General features: G+C 29.6%; 1 protein-coding gene across 5 annotated transcripts in view; it reads right to left on the bottom strand.

Moving 5' to 3' along the window:
* LOC112596299 (proton-coupled amino acid transporter-like protein pathetic) overlaps positions 1-27,053 on the bottom strand; it is a 34,540-nt gene extending 7,487 nt beyond the window's left edge. The window contains exons 1-2 of one of the 5 annotated variants that reach the window (XM_025341899.1): positions 26,424-27,053; positions 25,504-25,584 (exon numbers count right to left, since the gene is read on the bottom strand). In XM_025341899.1, coding sequence (XP_025197684.1) covers positions 25,504-25,584; positions 26,424-26,480 — 138 coding nt within the window. In that variant the 5' untranslated portion in view covers positions 26,481-27,053. The other 4 variants (XM_025341900.1, XM_025341901.1, XM_025341902.1 and 1 more) reach the window with 4 other exon arrangements.
* Between the last annotated feature and the right edge of the window lie 659 nt (positions 27,054-27,712).

Here is a 27,712-nt window from a genome sequence, read left to right as displayed (position 1 = left end):
AAAATGTAATAAATTGATCAAATTATTTAATTTATAAGTTTGAATAAAATATAATTGAATACATTATTGAAGCATAAATATTAAAAATATTTAAATATGATAAAGTAAAATTAATAATCATTTATTGGTATTTTAAAATTGAGTATTACACAGTTTTTTTTTAAGAAAAGTAAGAACAATTTAATTTGTATTGCTTTAAAAATTCAACTATGTGATTATTCTATCATCTAATTAAGCAAAGTAGTTTTTTCATACTATAGTTATGACTGTTATGAGACTATACGAGCTTGTAATGTAACAAACTTTTTCTCAACACATTAAGTAAACTATAGCAGTATTTAAAATTACAAGGGGACATGTAACAAAAGTTTGAGCATGAAATCGTCAATAATATTCATGCTAATGCTATGGAGAACAACACAAATTTGAAGTATATACATGCGATGGTTATTTATTATAGTATGATGAATATCTACAGAAATGAAAAAAAATAACTGTATATTTAAACACATAATTTTAATTTTAAGTTAGCTATCAACAATAATTTGAAAAACCTATATTAAATCAATTAAATCATTTAAGTTAAACTATCTAATAATGTTATACACAAAGAAGAAAACAAAACTAAACGATGATATGCAAAGAAGTATAAACTAACTCATTTGGTTAATAATTATTATGCATTATTAAAATACCCTATAGCGCCTCATATTGAAACGACACCAACAACCGACCAACGAACACTACTCACTGCAGACTAAAAAAATGTAAAAGTGTCATATTGATCTCGAGTTTTATCAAAAAATCATAGACAACTTATTTATTTTAAGCTTTAATGGTATCGGATTACAAATTGTTCTTTACTGTTTCTAAACATAAATTAATTATCCCGATACCTTATATTTATATCATATATATATATATATATATATTCTATAAAATGAAACACTTGAGATAATAATTGTTTTACTACTGATTTTATTTAATCAATAATATATAGTTTTTACTTATTCGTAGGCATAATTTTATGCTAAATTGTTGATATAAGAATTTGTAATTACTAATTATCAGACTTAAGTTAATGCTCTTCAAAAAGTTATCAATAAATCCATGATAATAAAATTACAAATATAAAATACTAATGTTTATCTAACTCGAGTACTATTTAAAATTACTCTGATTAGATTTATGTAAATTTATCAAATATGTTTTGGCACTTTTGTTTTTACAATTTTACCCGAAGGTTCATAACACAATTAGTTAGTTTTGCAAATAATGGTTAAAGTGTTGGACGCTAATTTATTTAATTTTTTTTTTCTGAGTATAATTATATTAATAGTTTTAAAAATACAATATTAATAATATTTGATATTACTAATAAAATTAGTTTGAATTATCATTTGTTGGAGTGTTCGATAAAACATAATTTAAATAACAGAATGTTGGAGATGGAGTTAAAATTTTTGAACATTATTTTTTCTTAAAAAAGGTAAAGTATGAATTTTTAATTTTCATAGTTATTATTGTTTTAATTTTATAGGAATTTAAAATTAATGCTTATTTAACTATTTTAATTTTTGTATAAAAAAGTATTATTAATGGAATTTACCAAGCAGTTATAAATAGTTCAATTTTAAAATCTAAGAAGATTTATTTGGCACCTAACCTGTAATTGTTGAAAAAAATTATTTTTATAATTTTTAAATACTAAGTAATTTTTTTATTAGAAAAATAAAAATATAAATGCTTTTTATTCCAATGCGATAAATTCTTGACGATAATTTAAATTTAATTTTATCAAATGATATGCCATTATAAAGAAAAAATTGCATTAGATACCACCACAATAAAATATATGTATACGCTTATAAATAAATAAACCTTAAATAGAAACGAAAATACTCGTTTATTTGTTAAAATTATAAACGTTGCAAGTTGAAAGAGGTAAAAGGAATTTTTTAAGATTTATATTATATAATATATTCCGATTTTGTTTGTTAACAAAGACATTAAATTTATTTTTACACGAAAATAATCATATCGGATCATAAAAATATTTAACTACTTAAAAGTTATAATTTGAGTATAAAATGTAAAGGAAGAGATGTAATCTTAAATCAAAAATCGATATTTTCGAACGGGCTATTTTAAAGTATAGTTTAATTCAAACATAACTAAGTACAATTAGACTGTTTTATTTTAAAAATAAAATTAACATATTATAATTATTTACTTATTATATAAAAGTCTTATTAGATCTTCATAAAATTATAACATAGCGACTCTACATAAATAGAGAGGTAGGTAATTAAAATTTATTAATATTACAAATCATACACAAACTACCGATATGATGGTGTGTATTATGTTTGGTATTATATTAAACATTGATATTAAATCTACTTAATACCATGGCATAAATAAATTTGCAAAAAAAATATTTTAATCCTCTTGCTGAAAACTGTCAAAGCGTATACTTAAATTTCATTCTTGTTATGTTAAAAAAAGTGTGTTGTAAATAATTAGTAATTACCAAAAACTTTTATTTTTTTCATTTATTTTTATACTAAATATAGTTTACTAAGTTTTAAGAAACTGGAGGGGTATAAATCTCTCAAAACTACCACTGAAGTTTTATTAATATAAACATACATGTATATTATTAAGTAACGACGATTAAAATAACTACAAATAATTACACTAAATAAATATAAAAATTGCCACTTAAACTTGCAGCTAATATAGGTACACGCGTCATTGTCCAAGTACATCATATCGCTTGTCTAGTAATTTCAATTGATTCACATCATTTATCCATATGCGTAATAGTTATCGATTTTTCTCTATTCGTTAAAAGCAAACGGCGACTTAAGGCGTTCAATATTATTTTATACAATTGATTTACCCTTGACTTCGGTGACCCGTTGAAGGGCCGCTATATGCATACTTCATATACATATTATATACATTGTGCGTGTGTACATACAATATCTGGAGCAGTAAACAGTGGCGTTTTGTTTGTAGCGCAATTGATAAATTATTATGTAAGAACGGCAAAAATTCATCGAAGGCGATTTCAGAATATATTAAAACAATTAAGAGAAACAACGTTGAATATGTGGACGTGTTCCGAGAATTGATGTTAATTTATCACGATTATCGTTTGGTATAAAAATAAAATATTTGAGGACGCACAATGTCTGTTTTTAATTAAAACTAATTATTCCATTATAATAAACGCCTCGGTCATCACTAGAGTGCGTCGCAATAATGACACGTAATAATCTCTTATTGTTTTTAATAAAAAAATTAATATATCAATACGACACAAACAGCGTTGTTTGTGTTTATAAATAGATATGAATTGTGACAACGGTGTTATTCTTGGTTTTTGTTAACGGGGGTAGTTTAAAAATGTTTACGTTTGTAGAATATAAAAAAAATTCAACATAAATTTAAATAAAAAATAATGATATTTCTGCACAATATGATATTATAACTTTCAATTTTAAATTTAAACGAAATTTTATTTTAATAAACTCTGTTTTTACCTAACATAGGTATTTCAATTATCTTACCTGAGGTACGAGTAATATGATTTGTTGATAAAAAAATTTCAAACAATACAGCTGTATACACTAAAGTAATTAAAAAAAAGCAATATAATATTTTTTTATCCATATATAGTGACATTTTTAAAATATAGGCTCTAGAAATGTATACTAAACGGCACACTATAAATGCAATTCAATACATATGTATTGTTTTTTTTTTTTTTTTTTAATGGTGTAATAAATATTTAACATAGAATGAAGTATATACAAATTAAAAATCTAATTTGTAAAGTTTGAACTGAATACATCGTACTTACTACAATGTTTTTTTTTAACTATTAGGCAATGACAATAACTATTAGAATTACTAAAATTTTGACAGATTTTAAAATATCGATAATCAATTAAATTTATTATTGTAAACATAATAACGTGAAATAAATAAATAATCTATTAAAGTCAAAAAAAAAAAAAAAAAAGAAGTGTAATAGACATTCAGCACGTGGCATTACTGCATCGGTTGTATATGAAAAATGTTTTCAAAATAACATCTAAATGCGTTTTTAAATAATAAATTAGTCATTTATTTGAACAAGTGTACCTCTAAGTGTAAATAAAAAAAAACCTAAACAAATATGGGATCAAAGAATTCACTGACACAACGAGTTTAAAAGTAGCTTAGTATGTATTTTTTTCTCAACCTCTACACAATATTAAGCAGATAATAACATTTAAATTTAACGTTTAAAGTGAAATACTTTAGCAAAATAGTCATATTATTAAACATTACTGTCGTAAATCATACAAGACGGTTTAAAAGTGTGTAGAGCAGCATAGTTTTAGAATACATAAAGTTTTACGCAAATTGAAAAAAACTAGAAATTCATGACCTAATTGTTTTAATTTTTAAGTGGAATTTATTTAGTTTTAATTTGTTTTATATATTTATTTTAATATTTTCAATAGATTTAAATTTAATGACGATATTACAGATTAACAGATTCATAGTAGTAATAAACATAATCGTTAAGATAAAATAATTTAACCAGAATATTTCAAAATATATTATATTTAGACATATCAATATATTAGATCCATTCATAATAATTCACAAATTTGATTTTGTGTGTTCTCATTCGATAAATAATGTTCCAAACTTTTAAAAATAGCAAGGAATATTAAATAATTTATTGAATAAATTAAATTATAATTAATATTATGTATTAAAAAAAAAAAATCAATGAAAACCGAAATTCATTCAATATTACACTTATAAAATATAGATCTATAATTAATCTTACCATACTGAATAACTATTAAACTGGTCGAAAAAATATATAGATATCTATATATTATAATATACATATATACTGTATGTATTTATTATTAAATAACATTACAAATTATATAAGTACACATTACAAATTGCAATAGAGTTGAATATAATTAATTCTTTTTTTTTTTGTAGCGATAAAAAATATCAAATAAACGTGATTGATTTTAATATGTATGTATAACGGACGCTTTGATTAATGTTTATAATTATTAAAGTAATTTAGAACATATTATTATATCAAGACAAAGGTTATGTTTATTTACTATAATATAGGCACCATAAAGCTCTTCAACTAATAATCACACCATTTTTTTTTTTTTTTTTTGATAACATTTGGATTTTATTAAGTCCAATGGAAACAAGTGAAGGTTGAGCCTTAAGCATAAAAATTTAACAATATATGTAGGTATATCTATGTATAAATACAGTTATAATATTTTGTAGGTCATAATTCATAATTAACACATTCATTAGGAAACTACAGTAATTTAATGTTATTGAAAGTATGCCAAAAAAGAAAACCCGTTAAATTGCTGATTTTGAAAATTTATCAACTACACAAAATTCTAATATAAAAATGTATAATGTATATATGCAATTAAATTAAAATATATACGAGTATATATATATATAAATATATTTAAAATTTAAATTACACAGTAGTAAATTCATTATATTTTATTTCGATATTTTGAGATTTATATAAAATTTATCAAATGGTACTATACTGAAGAATTACTGTTTAACCATTTCAGTTAATCCAGTCACTTTAACGTGTAACCAATATTGTTTATTGTACTTTTATACATTTATAGATTGTAATTATTCATTTTCAATAAAAAAATTAAATATGTATTGTTTCCTATTTTCTATTTTAATAAATAGATGAATGTAAACCTTGAATGTTGTAAGAAAGATGTAGTCTCGACCGGATTGACTAGTTATCATAGGTATTATTAATATTAAATTTTTTTTTTAACAAATAAAATAAGATATACGCTTCAAACTATCATAATGGTCAATATATACACGTATATATTATAAGTTCTAAAATTATTGATGTGAAATAAACTCGTGAATTAGATTACTTTGTTCCAACTCCTAGTTTTTGTAACAAATATATAATATAATAATAATAATAATAATAATAAAATAATAAGATAAAATTTAATTTATTTTAACAAATTAATACCTAATGGTAATTAGGTACAAGTAACGTTTAATGTTACAAAGTTTTTTTTAGTAAGAATTTCGATAAAATAGGTACATGACGGGAATATTGTTTATAATGTTAATAGTCACTCGACGACTGTACATATAATAATTAATGAGTATTAGATACTTATATAGAATTTATGTTACTGAAAATCGGGTTCAAGGCGATTACATACAAAAATTGCTAATACTTTTTAGTTTCGTTCGAATGTTTATCATAATAAGATATCGTTTCCTACACATCATTTGCACCATACACGTCTCTAGTCATACAAATATTATATTTTATATCGACTAAGGTTATTGGCATGTTCTATAAGTGCGGTTTTCGTATTGTCTAATTCACACCATTGTGTAAGCTTTATTCAATACATATAAATGTATATTACGTATATAATAACTTAAACCATGCATTGCTGCTAGGTACACATTGTATTAATGATGAAAAATAACGAAACTGCTTTCGGCATATGATAATAATAATAATAATTACTATGAACACGCGCAATCGGTATTTCGTATTATTGTGTTTTGAATGCGTAGTGATGAATAATTTGGCCACTTGAAGTGTAAGAATCACAACCAACGGGCCTCGAACATGGCGAGCTAATATAGATGTCTTGACGTACACTTAATTCTGAATTCCTTCATGTCGTTTAATTTTTGACCAGTAGCAACAGATCTCTATCCATAAGAAAGACGAGCCGGTACCCGGTAATATTCGACGAAGATAAGAATTTATTAAGACTCGAAACTTTACAAATTTTTACATATTTCATAAAGAAAGTGGTATATAATGTACATTAAAAATATATTTAGAAATAATAATGTATAATCTGATATAACTTTCAATATCCAACTAATAGATGACAGTCACGTGTATTAAAATGATGCATGAGATGGATATGACATTGAAGACTTAAAAAAAAAAGGAAGTTTTCTGATGATTTAAATCCCACTCACTACCCTATACTAATCTGCGTGGGGGGCATATGCTATCAAAGAACGATATTTCTGACAATCGTGTAGTTGCTCACATGCAAAAACAGGAATATCGAGCGAAACCTTTATACGGACAGCTAATTTACATAAATCACGATTCGGCATATTTCAGACGACCGCGGGCGCGTGTAACGACGTCAAGCGTCCCAAAAACGAATATGATATATATTTCATTATACCTAGCTGCCTCCAGCGATTGAGAGGATCAGCAAATCAGCGAAATGTTAGCAAAAAGCAAATCCCGATTTTCTAGTCATTCTCGGCGCGTGTTTATCACGTTATATTCTAACCAGCGCATAAATTGTAGATAAATCGCCGCAAGTCGATAAACCGTCACTGTAGGCGAATATTGTGTGACCGCGTATCGTGTGTTCGACGTACGTACAACATATTATTATTATAAACTATACAATATCATAAAGAAAAACGTGTGAAAATGTAATCATATACGCGTGAGTGTGTATATGTGTGTGCGTGTAACTAGGTACATAATTTATATTAAAGTATAAAACCCGTTTATCGATAAAATTGTACGACTTACGAAGTTACGACCGTCGGCTACGCCAATTGTTATACACGCCTACATTACGCTTGCGAGTTGTGATCCAAGAACAATAAATTGAAACCACTGTTGAAAACAATAGAGTTGTAGGAAGACAACGCAAGTCGTGTGCGGCTCAAAGCCGAAAAGGTTGCAATGGTCAACAATAAAACAACTCTATCGTTTTTCTTTTTTTTTGTTTGTTTATCCTCGACTTAGTGAGTTACGGCGATATAGAAGTATAAACTCTTGCGTCAAATCCCAGCGTTAAAGGTCACTTTGGTTCCCGATAATATATTTCGAATCTCTGCGGAATTATATAATATATCTCACACGACTAGACTAGAACACTTTAGAACCTTTTTTTCATCACTGTGTATAAGATCTGTAGGTATATTATATACTCGTATTATTATTTAATCGCTAAAGCAGCAAACTTGTTTTGAATATAACTCGAATGCTAACTGAAATTAGGCAATTATATAATTTTTGTATACCAGTTCATCATTTTTAACGAGATTCTAGTTTATTATTTCATCGACATGAAATTCCACAACCGACGAAAACGTATATTATTTGTGAGATTTCAATATTTCAATTTTTTGAACGATTACCGTGTACGGTTCTACTACAGATCACGTGTCTAATTCGGCCGAAGACTGCGTATATTTGTTTAAATGGTGCAATAAAAATCTGCGTTAAAGTTGTGAGCGGGTTGTGGGCAGACGACGACTTACGAGAAAAAAGAAAAATCAATTATGATATGCAGGCGTGTGTGTTCACACAGGTGCGCTCGGAGATACACGGCTCTCCTGCAGTAACCTGGGCTCAGGTACAGACTGGTCGGCTGGCCTGAATACATAATGAATAGTCCGTGCTCGTGTTTTGTGCTCTTTATTTTATTTATTCGCTCTTCGGATTGCATTTCTCTTCTAGCGTACGCGCATATAAAAAACATTTCGCACAATCTTCGTGGCAGTGCCGGCTTTCCCGGCGCATATATAAATTGCTATTTTTTGCCATCGTATAGTTTGTGATAACGATGTTATCTGAACGGGGCAACAATAATATATTTAGTAGACAGGACAGATGATTGGACTGCTTTCCTGATGCTGATGCACAATGCACACCAAAGCAAATGAGATAGCGAGAGATAAAAATATGGGGAGGAGGTAGCTAAGATATGATGTATATTATATGGAGAGATATAGAAAGAGAAAGAGAGTGAGAGAGAGAAGGCATTTGGCAGGCGCACAACCTGGTATTTTTTCACCGCACACATGCCTGTACGTAAAATGAGAAATGGTATACACGCGAATATCACGCTTTATACACGTGCTCGCTACATCTGGTAGAGTCAATACGAAACCTACCGCCGTATTACACACGGACATGCCGAGCTATTATGGTACAATAATATTGTAAAACATCACTTAAACAAATTGGAATGATTATCGCCATAAAAACATAACTTGTAATATTAGAGTAATCAGAGAATAACTATCAGCGTTAAAGTCTTATCGATTAAAATCGATAGATAAATTGAATTTTTATAATGATTGTACAGTGGAAACATTACGCGATGTTTGTTTACATTACTATTACACAGTCACGGGATTAGGATTATCGTAGTTGATATATTAATATTAATGCAGGTATCACGAAAACTGATACTACGATTACAAGTAATCTGGCGATATAGTAAAAACTAATTTTAAATGAACAAAAAAATAGCGGTTATTAACGATTATGTTTTGATGCGTAAGAAACACGTTATTATTACTTAATAAATTAACCCACGTATAATAGGTATAATTATCATAATTTAACGGTTATTATTATTTACATAACGCGGTTAAAAAATTATTATTACTAATTGTCGGTACGATATGACATGTGTATGTCGCATGTGCACGGTGAGCCTGCTTTTTGGCGCGTCAACAGAGGTTATAAAGCGTCGTCCGGACTGTAGGTTTCGGACGTCCGGTAACAGGCGGTTCGACTGGTATTGATCTGGAAAACGGACGGGGACCGGAGGCGGTGTGGAGCCGGCGCATACACGCCGACCTCGCCAATAACAGAGCTCATTGTCCGAAAAAAAATAAATAAAAGAACTATATAGTTGCTAAAAAGAATGAAAACACAATATACACTCCTGTAGTTCTGTCTCCTACATACTTGCATAGGTACTACAACTTTATACACGTCCATAAAAGTATTAAGGGCGTAACTAGAATTTAGTTGTGACCTGTGACGGGGGCTAGTTCTGCAAAATCAGAATTTAAAAAAGGCTTGGTGGGTTTTGCGCACCACGTCTAACAAATAAGGCACTTTGCATAAAACATAAATAATAACATACAACGTATCGACTTGAAAAATGCTTCTAAACTCGAACAAAACTATCAAATAATTACCAGCATGAGAGTATAATCACTAATGCAAGTTAATAAACTATATTATAAATGTATACCTCCATGTATAATACGTATAATAATAATAGGTAGAACAGGTAGATATATATGTACTAAAGGTTTTTATACTTTATAATAAAGGATATTTATATTATATGCAAATATAACTCAGTCCACAACTATAAGATAATAATAAAAGACAATATCAACAACAAAATTTACAGTTTCAATTTTATTAATTTGTAATCTAAATACTTTAAGCATTAGATGTATTTTTCTTGAATATTAAATGATTTGACAAACCAATTATGACTATATAGGTATTAAGTTGATAACAAAATATAAATTCCTGATTTTTAGAGGACTTGGTAAAAATTCCAGAAAAGGCAAAATACAAGGATAAGTCTCTTTAATTATATCAATGATCTTAACACATAAATGACCATAAATATATTTTATCATATTATGACCGGTGTAGTGTGTACTTGTTGACGATACGGATATAATTTACCTAAATATTTGGTATACAAGTAGGTACACAATATTATAAAACCTACTGTTAGGTCAGTACTTGAGAGTATTTTATTAAAACGCCGTGCGATATCCATCAAGTCTATTTATTTACTCGATTGTGACACAAGATGTAAATGATGTGACATATGTCTCAAGACGAAGAACTCTACGAGAACAAGAACACGAAAACAAATGTTTTTTCATAGTAAAAAACAGTAATGACCGAGTGTACATATCGTTTGTGAACAAATACACAAAAAATAATGTACACAACATAACTCGAAGACTACGTGTCGTCCGTACAAATTCGGTTTCGCGCAAACATAATATGACATAAAATACATCATATTATTCATATTGTTATAATATTGTTAACGACGACGCGTCAAAGTTATTGTCGTAGTTGTCGCCATCGCCGCTGTTATGTCAAAATCGATTTTTGACCGTCTCACGCTATAAACGCAGGGTAAATACACACACGTACGATTCATATATAGATACATAAAATATAATCTGTGTAAACCTATTATTATAGAGACATGACATTTCAACAGTTTATCGTGGACGCGAGTCATGTTATATTATACAAATATACGTACTGCATCGTTATATATCGGCTAAGTGTTGGTGAAATTGTTCTCAAGTGGAGGTGGAGGATATAAATTATATTTGAATTTTCCTTTTTTTTACTTTTTGAGACGCCGAACGCGTCGAGAAATGCGTATTTCATTGGTATTTTTTTCGTTGTTGACAACGATGAGTGGTGTGTTTTGTTTTTTTAAGGTTTCTTTTCATATATCACTTTTTGCAGAAGAAAATGAAATACCAACGAAGATTACTAAATTCAAATCAAACACTGCCCGATAAAGATGTCGTTTTTGAAATTCTAAGGATCGAATGAAAACAAACACACTGATTTTAACTAAATGATGTTCATCATTTGTCAACTCTACTAAACTATTATTACTTTCAAAGTTACAAAGTTCAAAAATGTCAATCCCAATGATTCCAGTTACGTTTGTTTCAGATTAGTTGTTATTCAAGATGTGCGAAAACAATATCATGCTTTTTGAAATGTTTATCAGAGCATATTATTATGCCTCACGATATTTTGTTATGTAGAAAGCGTACAGACAATTTAGTAATTTACAAATCGATGATTATAATATAAATAATTTAATATACGGCATCCTCCAATATAAAATATACTCTCTAAAACGCCACTGACGAGGTTGTGTATAGTGTGTGTAAACGAAATGAAGCCGCGGTGGTGCACTGGTGCCTATTACAAATTGAAACGACAGGATTAACAGAGAACTACCACATTTCGATGTACGTATCAAAAACATGCACCGTTGTTATGACAGACAAATTTATGGCATGCCGAATAGCAAGGTCGTCGATTGATCAATTCATCCATGCATAGATATTAATATATTATACGTGAAATAATAAAATATAGTTCAATTTCACATCCGAAAATTATAATCCGGCCGAGCATATCAATACTTGTGCATCAATTTTGGAAAGGGGACAAAATAGGCATTTTCCACTATCTGATTTCACAAGCAACTCAAGGTCCAATGATTGCTGATAAAAGCATAACTATTTTTATAACTTTAAGGAAATTTAATACATTGTGATTATTAATTTATATTGTAGTTTTTAAGTTCGAATAAATAGGCATGTATAATATATGTATAAGATTTGGTGTAAATTATGCGATATAAGTTGGTTCTGTGAAAAAAACATAATAATTTATATCAGTCTATATATTATTATGTATTTTTAAATGCAAGCTATTATTTGTGTATTCTTCTTCTACTGTCAAACAGAATAACGCGGATATTACATAAATATTAGATACACGTTTACAAATATTTGTATGCAGACATGTACAACCACAATATAAATAATATTATGGTTCCATCAAATTGTATTTCTTAACTTACTTTTTTTCATTCCATTGATAATGTGTATCAACTACCACAATAAAAATTTTGAACAACCACTTATAGATTTATAAAAAAACCTTTGATATTTTATAGTAGTGTTTTTTTTTTTTTTTTGTAAAACTATAATATGAGAACTGGTTAAAACTATTGACTTCCTCTATTGAAAACTGAAATTATGTCACCGGCGAGGCGACAGTAATCACCGCTGGCTTCCGTAAAGACAATTACAACTTCCGAAATAGCATGCGCTTTTGTATGAACACAAGCGTGGTATGCACACATTATACTCTTTCCGAAAGCGTTCAAATCGATATTTGGCGGCAGTAGAGCTACAGCCGAATGACGCACACCGGAGGGCAAAAATAAAATAAAAGCCGTACCCGAGACGACTCAGCCGCGACGGTTAAGGCCAACATGGGTAATACTATTCACCCCGAAACCTGCAACTGTCGGTGTTTCAATTCGTATTTATATTCCTCTAGTTCCTTATTATAAATCCATAATCGCTCACAGTTGAATCATACTTGACGGCTGTAATTGATTTTTGTAATGCAGAGATTGCATAATATTATGTTGTATACCAACGAAAACAACATGACCTAACTCAATTCGTTTTTGTGGCGCATACAATTATTATACAGAGTTGCTTGAGTATTTGATACAGTAGCTGGAGAATATGGTAGAAAGCTGATCGAAAATAGAATCGATTGCAACCAAATACCTATTATATTACATGCATATATTATATATTATAATATATTAAGAGGCACCGAATGACAAATATTTAAATCTTATAGGGAAATACAAGTATTTTACTTGCCGATAGTGATGATTATATGATTTAGAGAGAGATGATCGAGACCTTTTTACGATATTTGTCACGCTGCGATGTAATACGTAACATGTAATTAGAACTTTAGAATCATTCTAAGTAATTTAATGTACTCTACACCTATTTCTACATAATAGGAATAGTAAGACAAATTTTATGAAATTATCACTATCTATACTTTTGTTCAAATAAAATATACATATAAGTCCGGATTAGAAAGGTAAATCTTAAGTTCTTTATTGAATGTGCCAGTTGACAAAAACGTAATTTAAAATGAATCAATGATTTATTTTATATAGTTATTAGTTAATGATAAAATAGAAATACCGAATCTGTCAAAAAAATGTTGACGGTTGTAAAATGTAACGTTTAGTCCATTTAGATTAGCAATTTTTTTACGATATTTACAATGGAAAATTTCTTATTTTAAATGGAATATTTTACAAATCTATACCGATTACCGAAACATAGCAATACAAAATATTCACTGTACATAGACGTTGCTTCAAAAAAAGTGGTACACTATTTTTAAATCAATAATGTGTATTACATGTGCAACTCTACTTTTAGCCGCCAGCTCGATATATGATCACATTGAAAATACAAATCGTTATTATTATTATATTATATTGCCGGTGTGCCACACAAAAATGATTTGTTTGCATACAATTATTTTATATATTGTATTGTATTGTCCGTAAAAAATGAAAATGTAATCGTTGTCGTCGTCGGACATGGATCAAAAATATTTGAGTGAGGTTTTATTGTTAAACAACAAAACAATTTCGAAACTTATACAAATAATAGTTATTACATTATTACGTCATTCGTCCATATACATAAACATCATATATTAATTTTACGAAATTATAAAAAAACAATGTTCGTCCTTTTAATTTGAATCAAACATCTACTACGCAATATTTGCTAAATTTAAATTGTACATTGCGTGCGTCGCGCACTATTACTTCGAACCGTACAGTATAATTTTATTCAATAATTGGATTTTACAGAAATATCTCTGATAAAGGCTGAGTCGATAAGTCCGTCGTCGTATTGCGGTCGTATTTTATACACGCCAGGGTGAAACGCGTGTGTGGGAGGGTTTGTCATTCGGTAAATTTAAGACAACCCACGCTGTTCGTGGAAACGATTGTCGATTGGTATACGGTAAGTACTAAGTATACTGTTATTGTAATTATGAATTATATTAATTATTACAGGTTAGGTAGTAGATACATGTCGACTTGAATATTAGGGATAATTTTAGTGGAATTGACTAAATGAGTTTTCATAATATAAAATAATTTATTGTATTATTATCATTATAATATTATTTGATATTATTAATATAAAACTCACTTAAATCCAGTTCTTTTATTTTCGCATAATAATTGTACGCATGTATCCTGCCAAATTTGAAGGCACATAAAAAAACGACGATAGCGTAACAATGAAACGCTACTGAACAATAAGTGGAGCAATTTACAAAATGAAAATAGTGGAAATTCGATAACAGAAAAATAACATTCGAGTCTATATTTTTCTAATTATCTTATATTTATTTTATATTTTTATTTTTATTAATTATTATAAAATATATTAATTGACTATATTTTTCACATATTTTAATCATTATTATATTTGATATTATTGTCTTGTTGATTTTTATAAATACATTTAACTTCACACATTTTTCACGTACATAATTAATATTATTGGTGCCTATTACAGTGAATAATTTATATCATAAATGGCTTTTATAATTCCTAACAAAAGGTTTATTATACTCCTTTCATTTTAATGGCCAAACGTGATGTTCTTTTTTAGGGATATCGACTGTTAAAATGTAATGTGATTTTGAATACAGAACAGGTAAAAATTTGTAATTAAAAATTCCCCTATAGTACTGCATCGGTTAAAATATATCATAATAACACGTTATATTTTCATTTCTACGGTATTATACGGACAGTTGGGTTTTGGTTAGCATCCGACGATTTTGCATTGCGATAAACGAGCGTTTCGATCATCGTTTTCGTGATCACGATTAACATGGGTAGGTCACAAGTATGACATGTTTAATGACATAGGTATTATTTTTAACGTATTAATGGACGAACAGTGGAGTTCAAAAAAAAAAATCATTGTAACTGTCCTGACTCCTCTTACTTTAGGAACAACACTTTTTTTATCATTATTTTTATTCCTCCGCATCATGTACGTAACTCTCTCGATTGATAAATCCATGACGAGACAACGATGACCACCACGACCTTTAGGCTTTGACCGCTACTATATCGGCGAGACGATGACGACTTGTCCTTTTATTTTTTTTACGTTTCACTTTTATTATACTATTATATTATTATTATTATCAGTGTACATTGTACATCGGCGCCGCCTCTCTTACGTTACGCCGAATATTTGTAATTTATTACGTTTCAGTATCGGCGTTCGTGGAACACAACTTACAAGTTTCACCGAAATTATTATAATATGGATATTATAGAAAACGATCGTTTCTGTTTAATATACTGATTAATATTATGTATTTTTGCTACACTAAGTCAAGAGAAATATTGATCACGTACCGGGCAGCTGGTATTTCATTTGGACCAGACGCAAGTTGAAGACACATTTTTCGATTTCATAGGTTCTCGTCAAACAGGTAGGAAATCTACATACCCACGAGGCTTTAAATCGCGAATACGATGCCATTGACCATATGTCATTGAAATCCACGTTATAAATCACACATTCACATATTACACCGGTTTAATGTACTCGTAATATACATTACATACACAAATATATTATACATTATACACATTACGCGTTTATTATGTACACATAATAATGTTGGTATACAGAAACACATTATACTACATACAACTATCATAATATTTTAATATATTTAAGTGTTTCAAAATACTGATAATATTATGTTACAATCCGTTATATTACTGTGAAATTATCATAATGAATGTTATTAAAATACCATACACCGTCGAAAATATTTGATGGTAAAAATATTATATACTTGCACAGAAGACGACTCCCTCCTCGCTCTAAATCACCCTCCCACAAATATAGAAGTCTTGAACTTCGCCATGACAATATACTATTCATGCAAAGGACATTCATACGTATTACGTTGTTATGGAAATTGATAGAATACAATAGGAATTGATACAACACCTGTGTTCCATAATAACTCATATAGGTACCTAAAGAAATTGTAAAAGGACTATGGATCGATTTAAAACTGATGTTCATAATCTCTGATCTCAGAATGTTTTCAATCAACATGTTATTCGGATAATCGGGTGATACGAACGTTAGACATGGCCATTTACCGCGCATATCCAATGGTATTGAATGGCGAGGGTTATAGAATGATATAATTATGATATTAATAATGTTACATTCTTTCTTAACGGTAAAAATAATATACAAGATGATTCTGACAATCATTATTTTGATGAAAAAGTATGAATGTTTATAAGGAAATATTAGTTTTACATAATTTTAACTATTTGAAGTCATTGCAAAACAACAATTTTGAAAAAAATGATTTTTTTACTTATTGTATCATTTTTATTTTTTTTTTAATGATATTGTATATTTTAAATTTAATATTCTTAAAAATAGAATATTTTTCTTAGAATTTCAAATGATCGATTTACTTTAAGTTGAGATAAGCTGGAGTATCACGCAAAATGTTAGATCTTTCACTCATTAAAATTTTAAATGCGCCTCTAAATTAACTAAATATTCGTTTGAAAGTAGGTATTCTGTTTGGAATATGAAACTAAAAATATATACTGTCATTAAGAACTGCAATATTTAAAAAAATATAGAAGAATAAAAACATAATTTATTTAAAATAACGTTTTGTAATGACTTCAAATTATGCAAAAACAATATTTTCAATAATTTTAGTACTGTTTGTTAAAACGAGTTAGCCTTTGAAAAAACTTATTTTATAAATTAATTTAAGATAAGGTTTTTAAATACATTAAATAATAAGTAAGTAAAAATATATGAAGATTTTAAACTTATATTGGGTTATATAAATAAATTTAGCTCTCAAAGTCCTGAAACATGCACTAATAATTAATCTGAAAATATTATTTAACAAGAAATCTTGTTTAAAATAAATATTGGATTTTTTTAAATAATATTTAATATTTTAATTAATTATATGATAATAATTTATAGCAATTTAATTTAACTTTGAATAATGGTATAAGCGTTTTAATCATTTAGTTTTTCATTTTATTACGATGATGAAAATTATTAAAAATATAAAATGACACGTAGGTACATTTAGCTTTCAACATAAAATACAGGCATTTTATTATTATTGTTGAATTATAATTTACAAAATGTATTATAAATGTAGATGAAGTACCTTATCTTTTTATAATGTAAAACGATAATTGGAATATAAACATGAAAACTGTATAATTCGTTCAACGTATTTTTGTTGCCTAAAACTAAATTAAAATATAGGTACTTAATTACGGTGTCCAAGTAATTTTAATTTAAATTGATTAATGAACATCATAATACACAAAATAAATATTGTTCACATACATTACATAAATGTATTTTTAACTTTATATATTATTTATTTATTTTGTTTGATTTTTTTTTTTTAGTTAGAAAAATAAGCATTTAAAATTTTAAAAATATATACTAGGAGAAAATATTTTTTAAGTCGTTTTCCAGATGCAATAAAAAGACGAAAGGGTTAAACGAATTTGTAAAAAAGACTTAGATATCCAATACCAGCTTGAGATCCACATAATTAATAAGATGACATAATTGTATCCGCTCTAATTACATGCATTCGTTCAATGATTATTTTTTTTAAATATTAATTTATCTAATAGGCAATAGATGACAACCCCTTAACGCAGTTATATATGACAAATATATCTTATTAACATCTCTAAGTACGGTACGAGTATAGCTCATAGTTTAATTTAAATTTATTCTGTATTCAAAGAAAAGTTTTTGATTAAGGTTTTTTTTTATGGTTGATTCAACCTGGATAGATCGTTTAGTTTTTAAGTTATATTATGTATGAAGAGGTGATTCACAACTTTTGTACAGATTAATAATATCCTAAATAAATTAATAAGTATAATAACTTAGAAAAAACTAGTTAAAACTTCAATTTATGTGTATAATCACTATAATCAATATTATCAAACAAATCATCTATAAACATTTAAAATAAACAAAATTGGATAATGTTTGAAAAAAATAATTTATATTAACAAGAGATGCGCCTCGAATTATAAAAAAATCTATAATGTGTATCTAAAATGTGAATTTAAGTATAAATTGTATTATTGGAGGAAGGAATGTGAATGAATATGCTTGCGAATCAACCCGTATTCACGTAAATAAATGTTTAGAAGATAATAGTGTGTAAAAATATTAACAGTTCATCCCATGTTGTCACGGTTAGGATCACTTAGAAAACTCAAAACAGGAAGGCGGAAGGTAATATGTAGAGGTCAACGCGATAGGTTATACTAAAACAGTTAATATTATTACTATTTATTAGAGTTTAACTATTTTTTCTGATATGTCCTTATGTTACGATTGTTACGAGCGTGTGTCACACATCTAGTCTCTGTATAAAAGCGAAGTTCGATGGTCATAAAAAAAATAAAAAGCAATTATCAACAGACGTAAAAAAAATACGCTTATATGAATGAGAACCTATTACCTACTGGAAATCGTATGGCTTTTTATAATCATGCACGCCTGTAAAATATTAAAAAATAAAATAAGTAATAAAAATGCGCAAGTACATCAGAGGATTTAAGTAATAATATAGTTATAATTTGTGTTACGTAGACAAATCGTGAAAATATCTAGAAGGTTTACTAGCAATGAATAATAACTATTCATCAAAGGATTTGGTCGAAAAATAATGATACACGATTAGTTATGTTATTATGTATCCGTAATAGGAGAACATCGAATTCGATTAAATATTTAGATAGTTCTGGTCCCCCGGATATGAGAAATTATAGTACATTTGTTCGATATGACGATGAATGATTATGGTATAAAATATAATAAGCATATATTTTATTATACAATTACAGTTTTAGAACTATAATGAAAGGTTTTTACGAAAAAATCGTTTTAATTTTAATTTGTTGTTTGTGTCTATTTGAGAATCAATTTTAAGTTGTGCTCAATCTCCAATGGATGTGTTCTGTTGTTCAAACGAACCAAACGCAATGATATAAAATATACACAGGTATAAGAAATTAAATATTATTTATACTAATATTACTAACTATTGTACTGGATTTCCACCAATTTTCATAGACCGTAATAAGTAATAACGGTTGTTTGGTTGTAAAATTTCAAACAATGACCATTATATATACTCGTAGCGAAACAACTACTCGGGACGACGAACGAACGGGAATATGAGATAATAGATTGTATAATTATAAATAATTATTGCTGTTGTCGACGCTGGCTGGAACATGTATGAGCGTTGAGCGTGTAAATTCTAAATCCGTGTGATAGGTATATAACGAAGAAAACACGAGCGAGATCTCTGAAGAAAAGAGAAACAGTAGCGAAACAATATTATTCATCATAAGGTAGAGCTCGATTATGGCGTCAGGGCATTGTGGCGGTACCTTGTGTATAATAATATTATCATACCTACTATTTCTAACGAATTAACCGTGATCGTTCATTGGCCATAAATCTTAAAACAGGCTGTGTTGGAACAACAACTTACAACAGTAACAATAATAATAATATTACGTCCGAGAAACTGTGTTTAAATTATTTGTGTAACCGTAGCTAATGTATAATATAGATCTAAACGTCATAATAGGAATGAAATTATTTTGTTTAAAAAATATTTAAATGCTTTGGATTTGAACGATAACATTTGTTATTAAACAAATATAAGTGTACATATAGTAAATACAGTTTATTATAATAACAATTGTGTAGGTACCGAGATATAGGTTGATGACGTAATACGGATATTAATAGTCTTATTACTTAATTATTCCAATATTGTTAAAGCTGAAGTTGGCATTCAACTTGTACCTAATACATTTTATATTGATAACCTATGCACAGTTACTACGGAAGGGAATATAGTAGCGTAAAAGCCATTTATTGAGATAATAATATTAGTATTTACTATACATTTTTAAGAAATTGTTATGAATACGGCCACGTCTATTAAATTATAATATTTGGTAATGTTTAAGCCAATGAACACTATCAGTTAACCAGTCCGTACTTTGTTTAAAATATTTAATAATGATTAAATTTCTAAAAATAAGTCACATATTTTAAAGAATAATTTTGGTTACAATTTGTATTGCATACTAACATTTGTACACATAATTTGAAAATTTTAAGTGTATTTTAATTGTTACTACACACTCAGTTCGAAAGAAAAATGTAATTAATTTCAAAATAAACTTCGTGAAATCAGTTAATGTAATGTTAGTGTGTCACAACATTGAAATATATTTTTAATTTCAATTATTATCATTTTTATTTTTTATTTTTTTATAATAATAACACATTACGTTGTTTACCCGACTCCCCACCCTTACAGCATACGAGTGTTTTTGTTGCTACAGTGTACGAGATGCCAGATGCTAAATATACATCGGTTCTGTAGGTGTATGGTGGGAGGAAAAGAAATACATCATTTGACATTCAAGAATTACTTGGATGTTCTAATTTATTTTTAAGTTTGACATGACCTTACCGGGTTTAGAAAAAACTAAATAGCTGGTGCCAGTAAAAAAATATCGATAGGAAAAATTGTTCAACCTCTTGCGCGATATGCAGTAAGAATAATATTTTTAAAAAAAACTGTTTTACATTTTTTACTCTGTACGTTATTCTTCAGTCCGTTTTTTACACGACCGTCAGATAAAACATTGCACTAAGTATATTCAAAACAAGCACCGCTTGTACGTGACCAGACTGACTTAAACATTTTCGATTTACGTCCATCCCCGACAGGTCATTCAATGTTAAACAAACCTTGGCGTTCCTTAAACAGTTATACTGGATCAGATGTGACAGAGAATAAAACTTTTCGGTTTAATAAAGAAAATGTAAAACCATATCGACCAAATACCACATACGCATATTACACACAATAAGAATAGAATATATTGGTTTTATTTTTGAAAGTGATCAACTTCTGTTGTTATCTTTATAGCCATTTTTATGTAAATATATGAAAAGGTAGATCTAATATACGAGAACAAATAGTTATGATAGAGTTGTATTAACAGTCATATATTTTTAACAAACAAAATAGCATACTAACATCGATCAGGTAAAAACATTTTTATAAAAATTCAGTTTAAGAATATCCATCGAAATATTTTAAAAATAAAATGTAACTATAGAACAGTTTTCATATTTGTTTGTAAAACATTATTTATAAACAATACAAGTTCTTTGAAATTTACTCGAAAAGTTTCGATTTCCTATATTCACAACATCTAACTAGTATACTTAATGAAATCACCAATTTGTAAAACAAGAAAAAATTTTTTTAGCATTAAATATGACGACTATAATGTATTAAACTTACTCAATAAAGCAAGTTCACAATTTTTGGTATAGAATTCATTTCTCGTGTTTCCCGCTTACCCCAATAGAAATCAATCATTTCTGTCCTAAAAAAACCATCTATTGGTTAGTCGCTTACCTAACTAAAATAGAACACAATGTTTGTTCAACGACAATAAGAGGAGTGGCCATAACGTTTTAAGTGCATATTAAAATTTAAAACGCACTCGACACTTTTGTAATCAACTACAAGTTTTAGTACACAATATGATTATACAGGAATTTAAATACATTATTAATATGAAAAAAGTATACAAAGTTATTTTCGACCGCGTTACAGGGGGTAGCTGTTTCCTAAAAAGAAATAAAAAATAGGCGATCGAAATACCCCGTAAAAATAGCATTATACATTTATAATATACAAAAGAATATAATAATAATAATAAATCGTTCAAAGTTAGAACCCTCATAAGAAATATTACATTATGGAAATAGAGAATATTATACTTTAAGACTAGAATGGTTAAATAATGACGCGGTGGATCAATTTTATTCAATGAAATCACTGTTTAATGTTTAATGTGTTGTGTAGAAATAAATTGAATTGTTATTAGTTTTATCGACGATCGCTTCAATTATTCATGTTAGAGTGTGTATACTGTTGTGGCAAATACCATATTATTTAGAATTTTTTTTCGTTCTCATTAAATAACTTAACGTCTTTATACCGATGTCATGATGATTGTTTACCAATCGATAATTATTTTTAAAGCCCGGAAGTATACTTAACAGACTTTTAAACATTGATTAAATGTATTTGCATAATATGCGTCGTATATATCAGCTATACATATGGTTATGTGGAAGTGAATAAACGCACGTTCACCTATACATATTTGAAGAATACGAATAATGTAAGTATATTTGTATTGAATACAATAAAAAAACCTAAATTAACGATTAGTTTATTTTATCGTTTCGACGTTTCTTTATAATTAACTACTATAATATTATACAAAAATGGAAGCCGCAAACGAATAATACAATAAAAAAACATTAAAACGAGTACTAGAAAAAAACATATTGTTCGGCATAGGAAGTTTAAGGGACAACTCGCAAACGAATAATAGATTGATTGACTCGCAACTATATAACATATTAACATTTAATACATTATACGGTTAACATGCAAATTTAATGTTAAATGGACAAGTCTAAATGTTTGACAAGTCTTGCTACACCAACAAAATGTTATATAATAATATTGTTATATAGTATGTAAACGAACACATCTCGTGGTAGTATAGAATTTTGGGATGATGGGATTATGGGCAGGCATCACTTGTATATTGAGGATGGTGTAATAGGTTATTTTTAAGTAGGTAAATGGGATCCCACAAACATAACATTATTATTGTATGAAAATGGTAAAACCAGTTTGCCCTCATTGTGTACGTGTTTAAGTATAAAAATAATATAACATAATGGCATATTATTATACACATGTGTACAAGCAGCATTATAGGATGTCAAAACTAGAAATTGAAACCCATTTTAAAAGTCGTAATGGTACCAGAAAAAAATACCAACAATTAGAATCGATTGTAATTTGTAACATTGACTAACTAATGCAGCACAACGAATCGTGAGGACAAGTTTTCAAAAAAAATTATTTTTGTGGTAAAACTCGAAAATCTTGTTGCAATACAATCATAATAATATAATACAAAATATCATTGTAAGTTTAATTTTAGTGTTGTGGAAGTCGGGTGTATTAATATTCCGGAAGGTTGCGTACATTCGCGCATGTGGTATCACAATCATATTATTATATATTGAACGTAACCTACCTATAAACCATCGTTTTAATACCAATGAAATTGATTCAAATAGTTTATAGAAATATTAACTAAACAACTAGACATAGACTGCCTAAGCGACTGCGCGTAGTAAAATAAATAAAATGGGAATCGCGTTTGGTGTTCCGGACCCCAATTCATGTTCAATATTTACACTGGAATGATACGAACAGATTTTTAGACCACGTAAAAAGCTGTGTAAATTGTTTGTCAGCCCGTGTGTCGTAATTACTGTCGTCACAATAAAAAAACTAAATATGGATGAAAAAAGTGAATTTTATTCGGTGGCGGTGTCTACAATATATAATGTAAAAATGTTATACTACACTAATGTAGTAATGATGTCCGTTTATTCGTACGCTGCACTGCTGTAGTGACAAATTAGCTAGTGTTAAATTTTAATTACAAGTTACAAAAAATAACAACAATAATAATATTAAAACAATAACACAGCAGCTCGTAAGCACTACTACTAACAATAATATCTATACATATGTAATTATGTATAAACGAATGTATCGTATCATTATTATTATTATCATTAATACTATTACTGTGGTAATTTACTATTACTGCATGTCTGCATGTGTTATATAAATCGAACTAGGCATATTATGGAAACAATAAAAAATAATTAAAAAATACAACAGAATGTAACAATATTTCGAGTTGCCCACTCAGAATGAATGAAAGCGGTCTTTGCACGCTACACACACAATCGCGCGTACGGCACGTTGCGTGTACTAAGTTATTAATAGTTATTAATATAATAATATATTTATATTATTATTATCTTTTATTGTATAGGTATTTAAGAAGACGTCGTACTCGCATGTGTCGTCTTCGCCTTACTAACGGACACCGTAGCAAATATGAGTTCAGCAGAATCCATTTTATGCTGTTTGTTTTAATCGTAGAGTAAATTTACTTAATCTTCAACTTTAAGGTTACCTAGGATACCTAGGGTATAACGTAGGCTTTTATTGATATTTTAATCTTAAACTGAGTTATAGCTATGAAAAATATTATAACTTAAAACGCTAATGACTAAAATATCGATAAAAGCCTATGTAATGCCCTAGATGATATTCTTACTTTTAAGTTAGATAATTGAGCAACTGACAGCATAAAACGGATTCTATTGAATGCAAATTTGCTATATTGTACGTTAATAAGACAGAGACAACATATACGAATATGATGTCCACTCAATCGTCTAATACAAATCTATTTAAATTATGTATACATTTAGACATGTAATTAATTATTAGTATATAAACGGTCATCAACATTTTTTGTAATAAAACTGGCAGAAAGTGTAAGTATAAATTTTGATACAATACGCGCTAGTATAAACGAACACTTTTTCGTTAACCCTGCGTATATAATAATATAATATTATAATAAAATCAAAATAATATTATATCGTCATGGTATAAAATCGTGGCATGCCAACAAACAAGCTCTCACATGCATTTCAGTTGGAAGAACATTGTTGTTATAACAAAATTAAAAAAATAATAATAGTATTATAAAAAACATGACATAATTATTATTAGATATATTATGATGTAGAGATAATATCCAAGCGTGTAGAATTTTGGGTGAGACAAACGTTATAGAATTCGGTTTTTAAAATACATTTTTTTCTATTAGATTTCCAAAGCATACATACGCACACCTGCAGTTTTCTGTCATCATTGTCGAAAGTCTGTAGGATTATATCTTCGGCCGAGACAGGTATACCCACCCCGACCTGAAAACGGGCAAGCGTGTCAAGAAAAAAAAAGCCGTACCACCAAATACAAATAACAGTATAATAATATTATATATTAATATTATGATTTCAAGGAACCCATAGAAGTTGAAAAATCTAGGAAAAAACTGATTTTACCGAATGCGAAAACGTTTTTGTAATCTTATGTAGGGAAAATCTTATAATTAATTTAAATAACAAGTATCCACAACATCAAAACCGTGGTATTTCTAAACAACACTATAGACAATTGATATAGATATTATAATAACACGTTTACAACATATTATCATAGAAACCCTTTTTTGCGAACCAATGTGCCGCGGTGCGTATATTTATATACATATAAATATATATATTTATATTTATATATATATATATGTAAATATATATATCGAACCTCGGCATCTGGCCAGCACGTGAGTCGGCGGCCGCAGCGGTGCGATAACACGCGTATCAACCCCCTCGTTGTGACGGAAAAACGTACAAAATCGTGTGGGTTCGTGAAAAATCGGGGAGGGAAACACGCGTTGCGCTTTCGCCGAGTGCAGGTGGAAAAACGATATATATAAAAAAAAAAAAAAAAATTAATTAATTAATAAATAAAAATACTTCCGCCAAAAGGCCGAACCAGCGCAAAACCAGTGGCGTTAACGCATAATCTACGGGACGGTGGTTAGTGGCGGCGGGTGGTGCAAGTGGTGACGGCAGTGTCCCCGGGAGGTAATAATATGTAATAACATAATGTAATAAAAATAAAAATCAATTAAATTAACGATATCGCAATAGGTATATTATTATAATGTGGGGCAAGCGCGGTCGCTGCCGCAATTACTTACCGTCGACTTGAGGGGCACTCCAGTGACGTCTCCGTCGGCGGCGAAATGATGCGACATAGCGGTGCGTCTGGTGCGGTCTGGTGCAGCTGTGCGGTTGTCCGTCGTCGTTAAGGCGCGCTGCAGTGGTGCAGCAGTGGCGGCGGCTGCGGCCGGCGGTCGTGCGGTACGGCGGCGGTCGTTTGGGTGCCGTGGCTACTACTACGTCGGGTAGCTGTGGCGGTGCGAAATTGTTACCAGTTTTGCGGCGACACGGTCAAGAGAAAAAACGGACGTGATGCGTGCGGGGACTCGGGTCTCGGGAGGGTCGGGACTTGGGACAGTTGGAGCGTTGGGGGATAAGCCTCGAATTGAATGAAAAAAAAAAAAACTTATGCGTCCCAGAGCGGAGTGATGTCTATTTTTTATTAATGTTATCCGCACGCGGACGATACCGAGACACGTCGGCTACTGCTGCAACGCCTACTACTCAGGTGGTAATAATAGTAGTAGTAGTAGTAGTAGTAGTAGTTAGTAGTGGTGGAGATGGTGGTGGTAGAGGCGACGGCAGAGTGCAATGATCGACAGCTGCAGCAGCAGTGCGTCGTGAAGTACGGTCCGCTGTGAACTGTCGGTGGCGTGTAGTGGCGGCGACGGTCGTCGTCGTGTAGTGCTAGTGCACCGTCGCGGTCGTCGTAGCTGTCGGCTCTACCCGCCGCCCACCACCACCGTTGACGCTGCCGTCCCGACGCGGTCCCAGCCGCCGCGCAGACCGTGCGCACGACGATCGCGCGAGCCACGCCTCCGTTTCTCCTCCGCGGCGCGCAAAAACGAAAACCATTAATTTCCATTCCCTCCCCACCGGTTTGCGAACGGATCTTCGGCGGGGGGGTATAGATACGGAGGAGCGTATATGCCAGCCACCCGGAGCCGTCACCACCCTGTTCTCGCCGGGCGCGTAGGTAGATGAGTTTACTGGAAAAACGTTCGTTCCGCGGCTTTGGCTGCCGTACGCAGGCGGAGGAGTTGACGGCGCACGAGCGTTGCCTCGATGATTATTTCTGCGGTTATTAATATCTAATAACAATTATTATTATTAATAACCACGACAATAAATAGTATTATTATTAAACGCCACCACCATTGATATAAGATATCCCTTAACGGATTGTTGTGAGACGCGATGACGCAAACGTGACGTCTCCACTGTTCGTTTCTCGGGTCAGCATAATATCAGAAACGCGAGTTGGTTTTTTTTTTTATAAAGCAAACGTCATCGGGTGGGCATTATCGTTGTTCCAGAACGATAACGT

The sequence above is a fragment of the Melanaphis sacchari genome, unplaced genomic scaffold (assembly GCF_002803265.2).
Source record: "Melanaphis sacchari strain LSU unplaced genomic scaffold, SCAv2.0 Contig31_pilon_pilon, whole genome shotgun sequence".
NCBI classification, from domain to species: domain Eukaryota; kingdom Metazoa; phylum Arthropoda; class Insecta; order Hemiptera; family Aphididae; genus Melanaphis; species Melanaphis sacchari.
The sequence above is the reverse complement of the archived record's forward strand: the minus strand, read 5'-3'. Positions and strand labels throughout refer to the sequence as shown.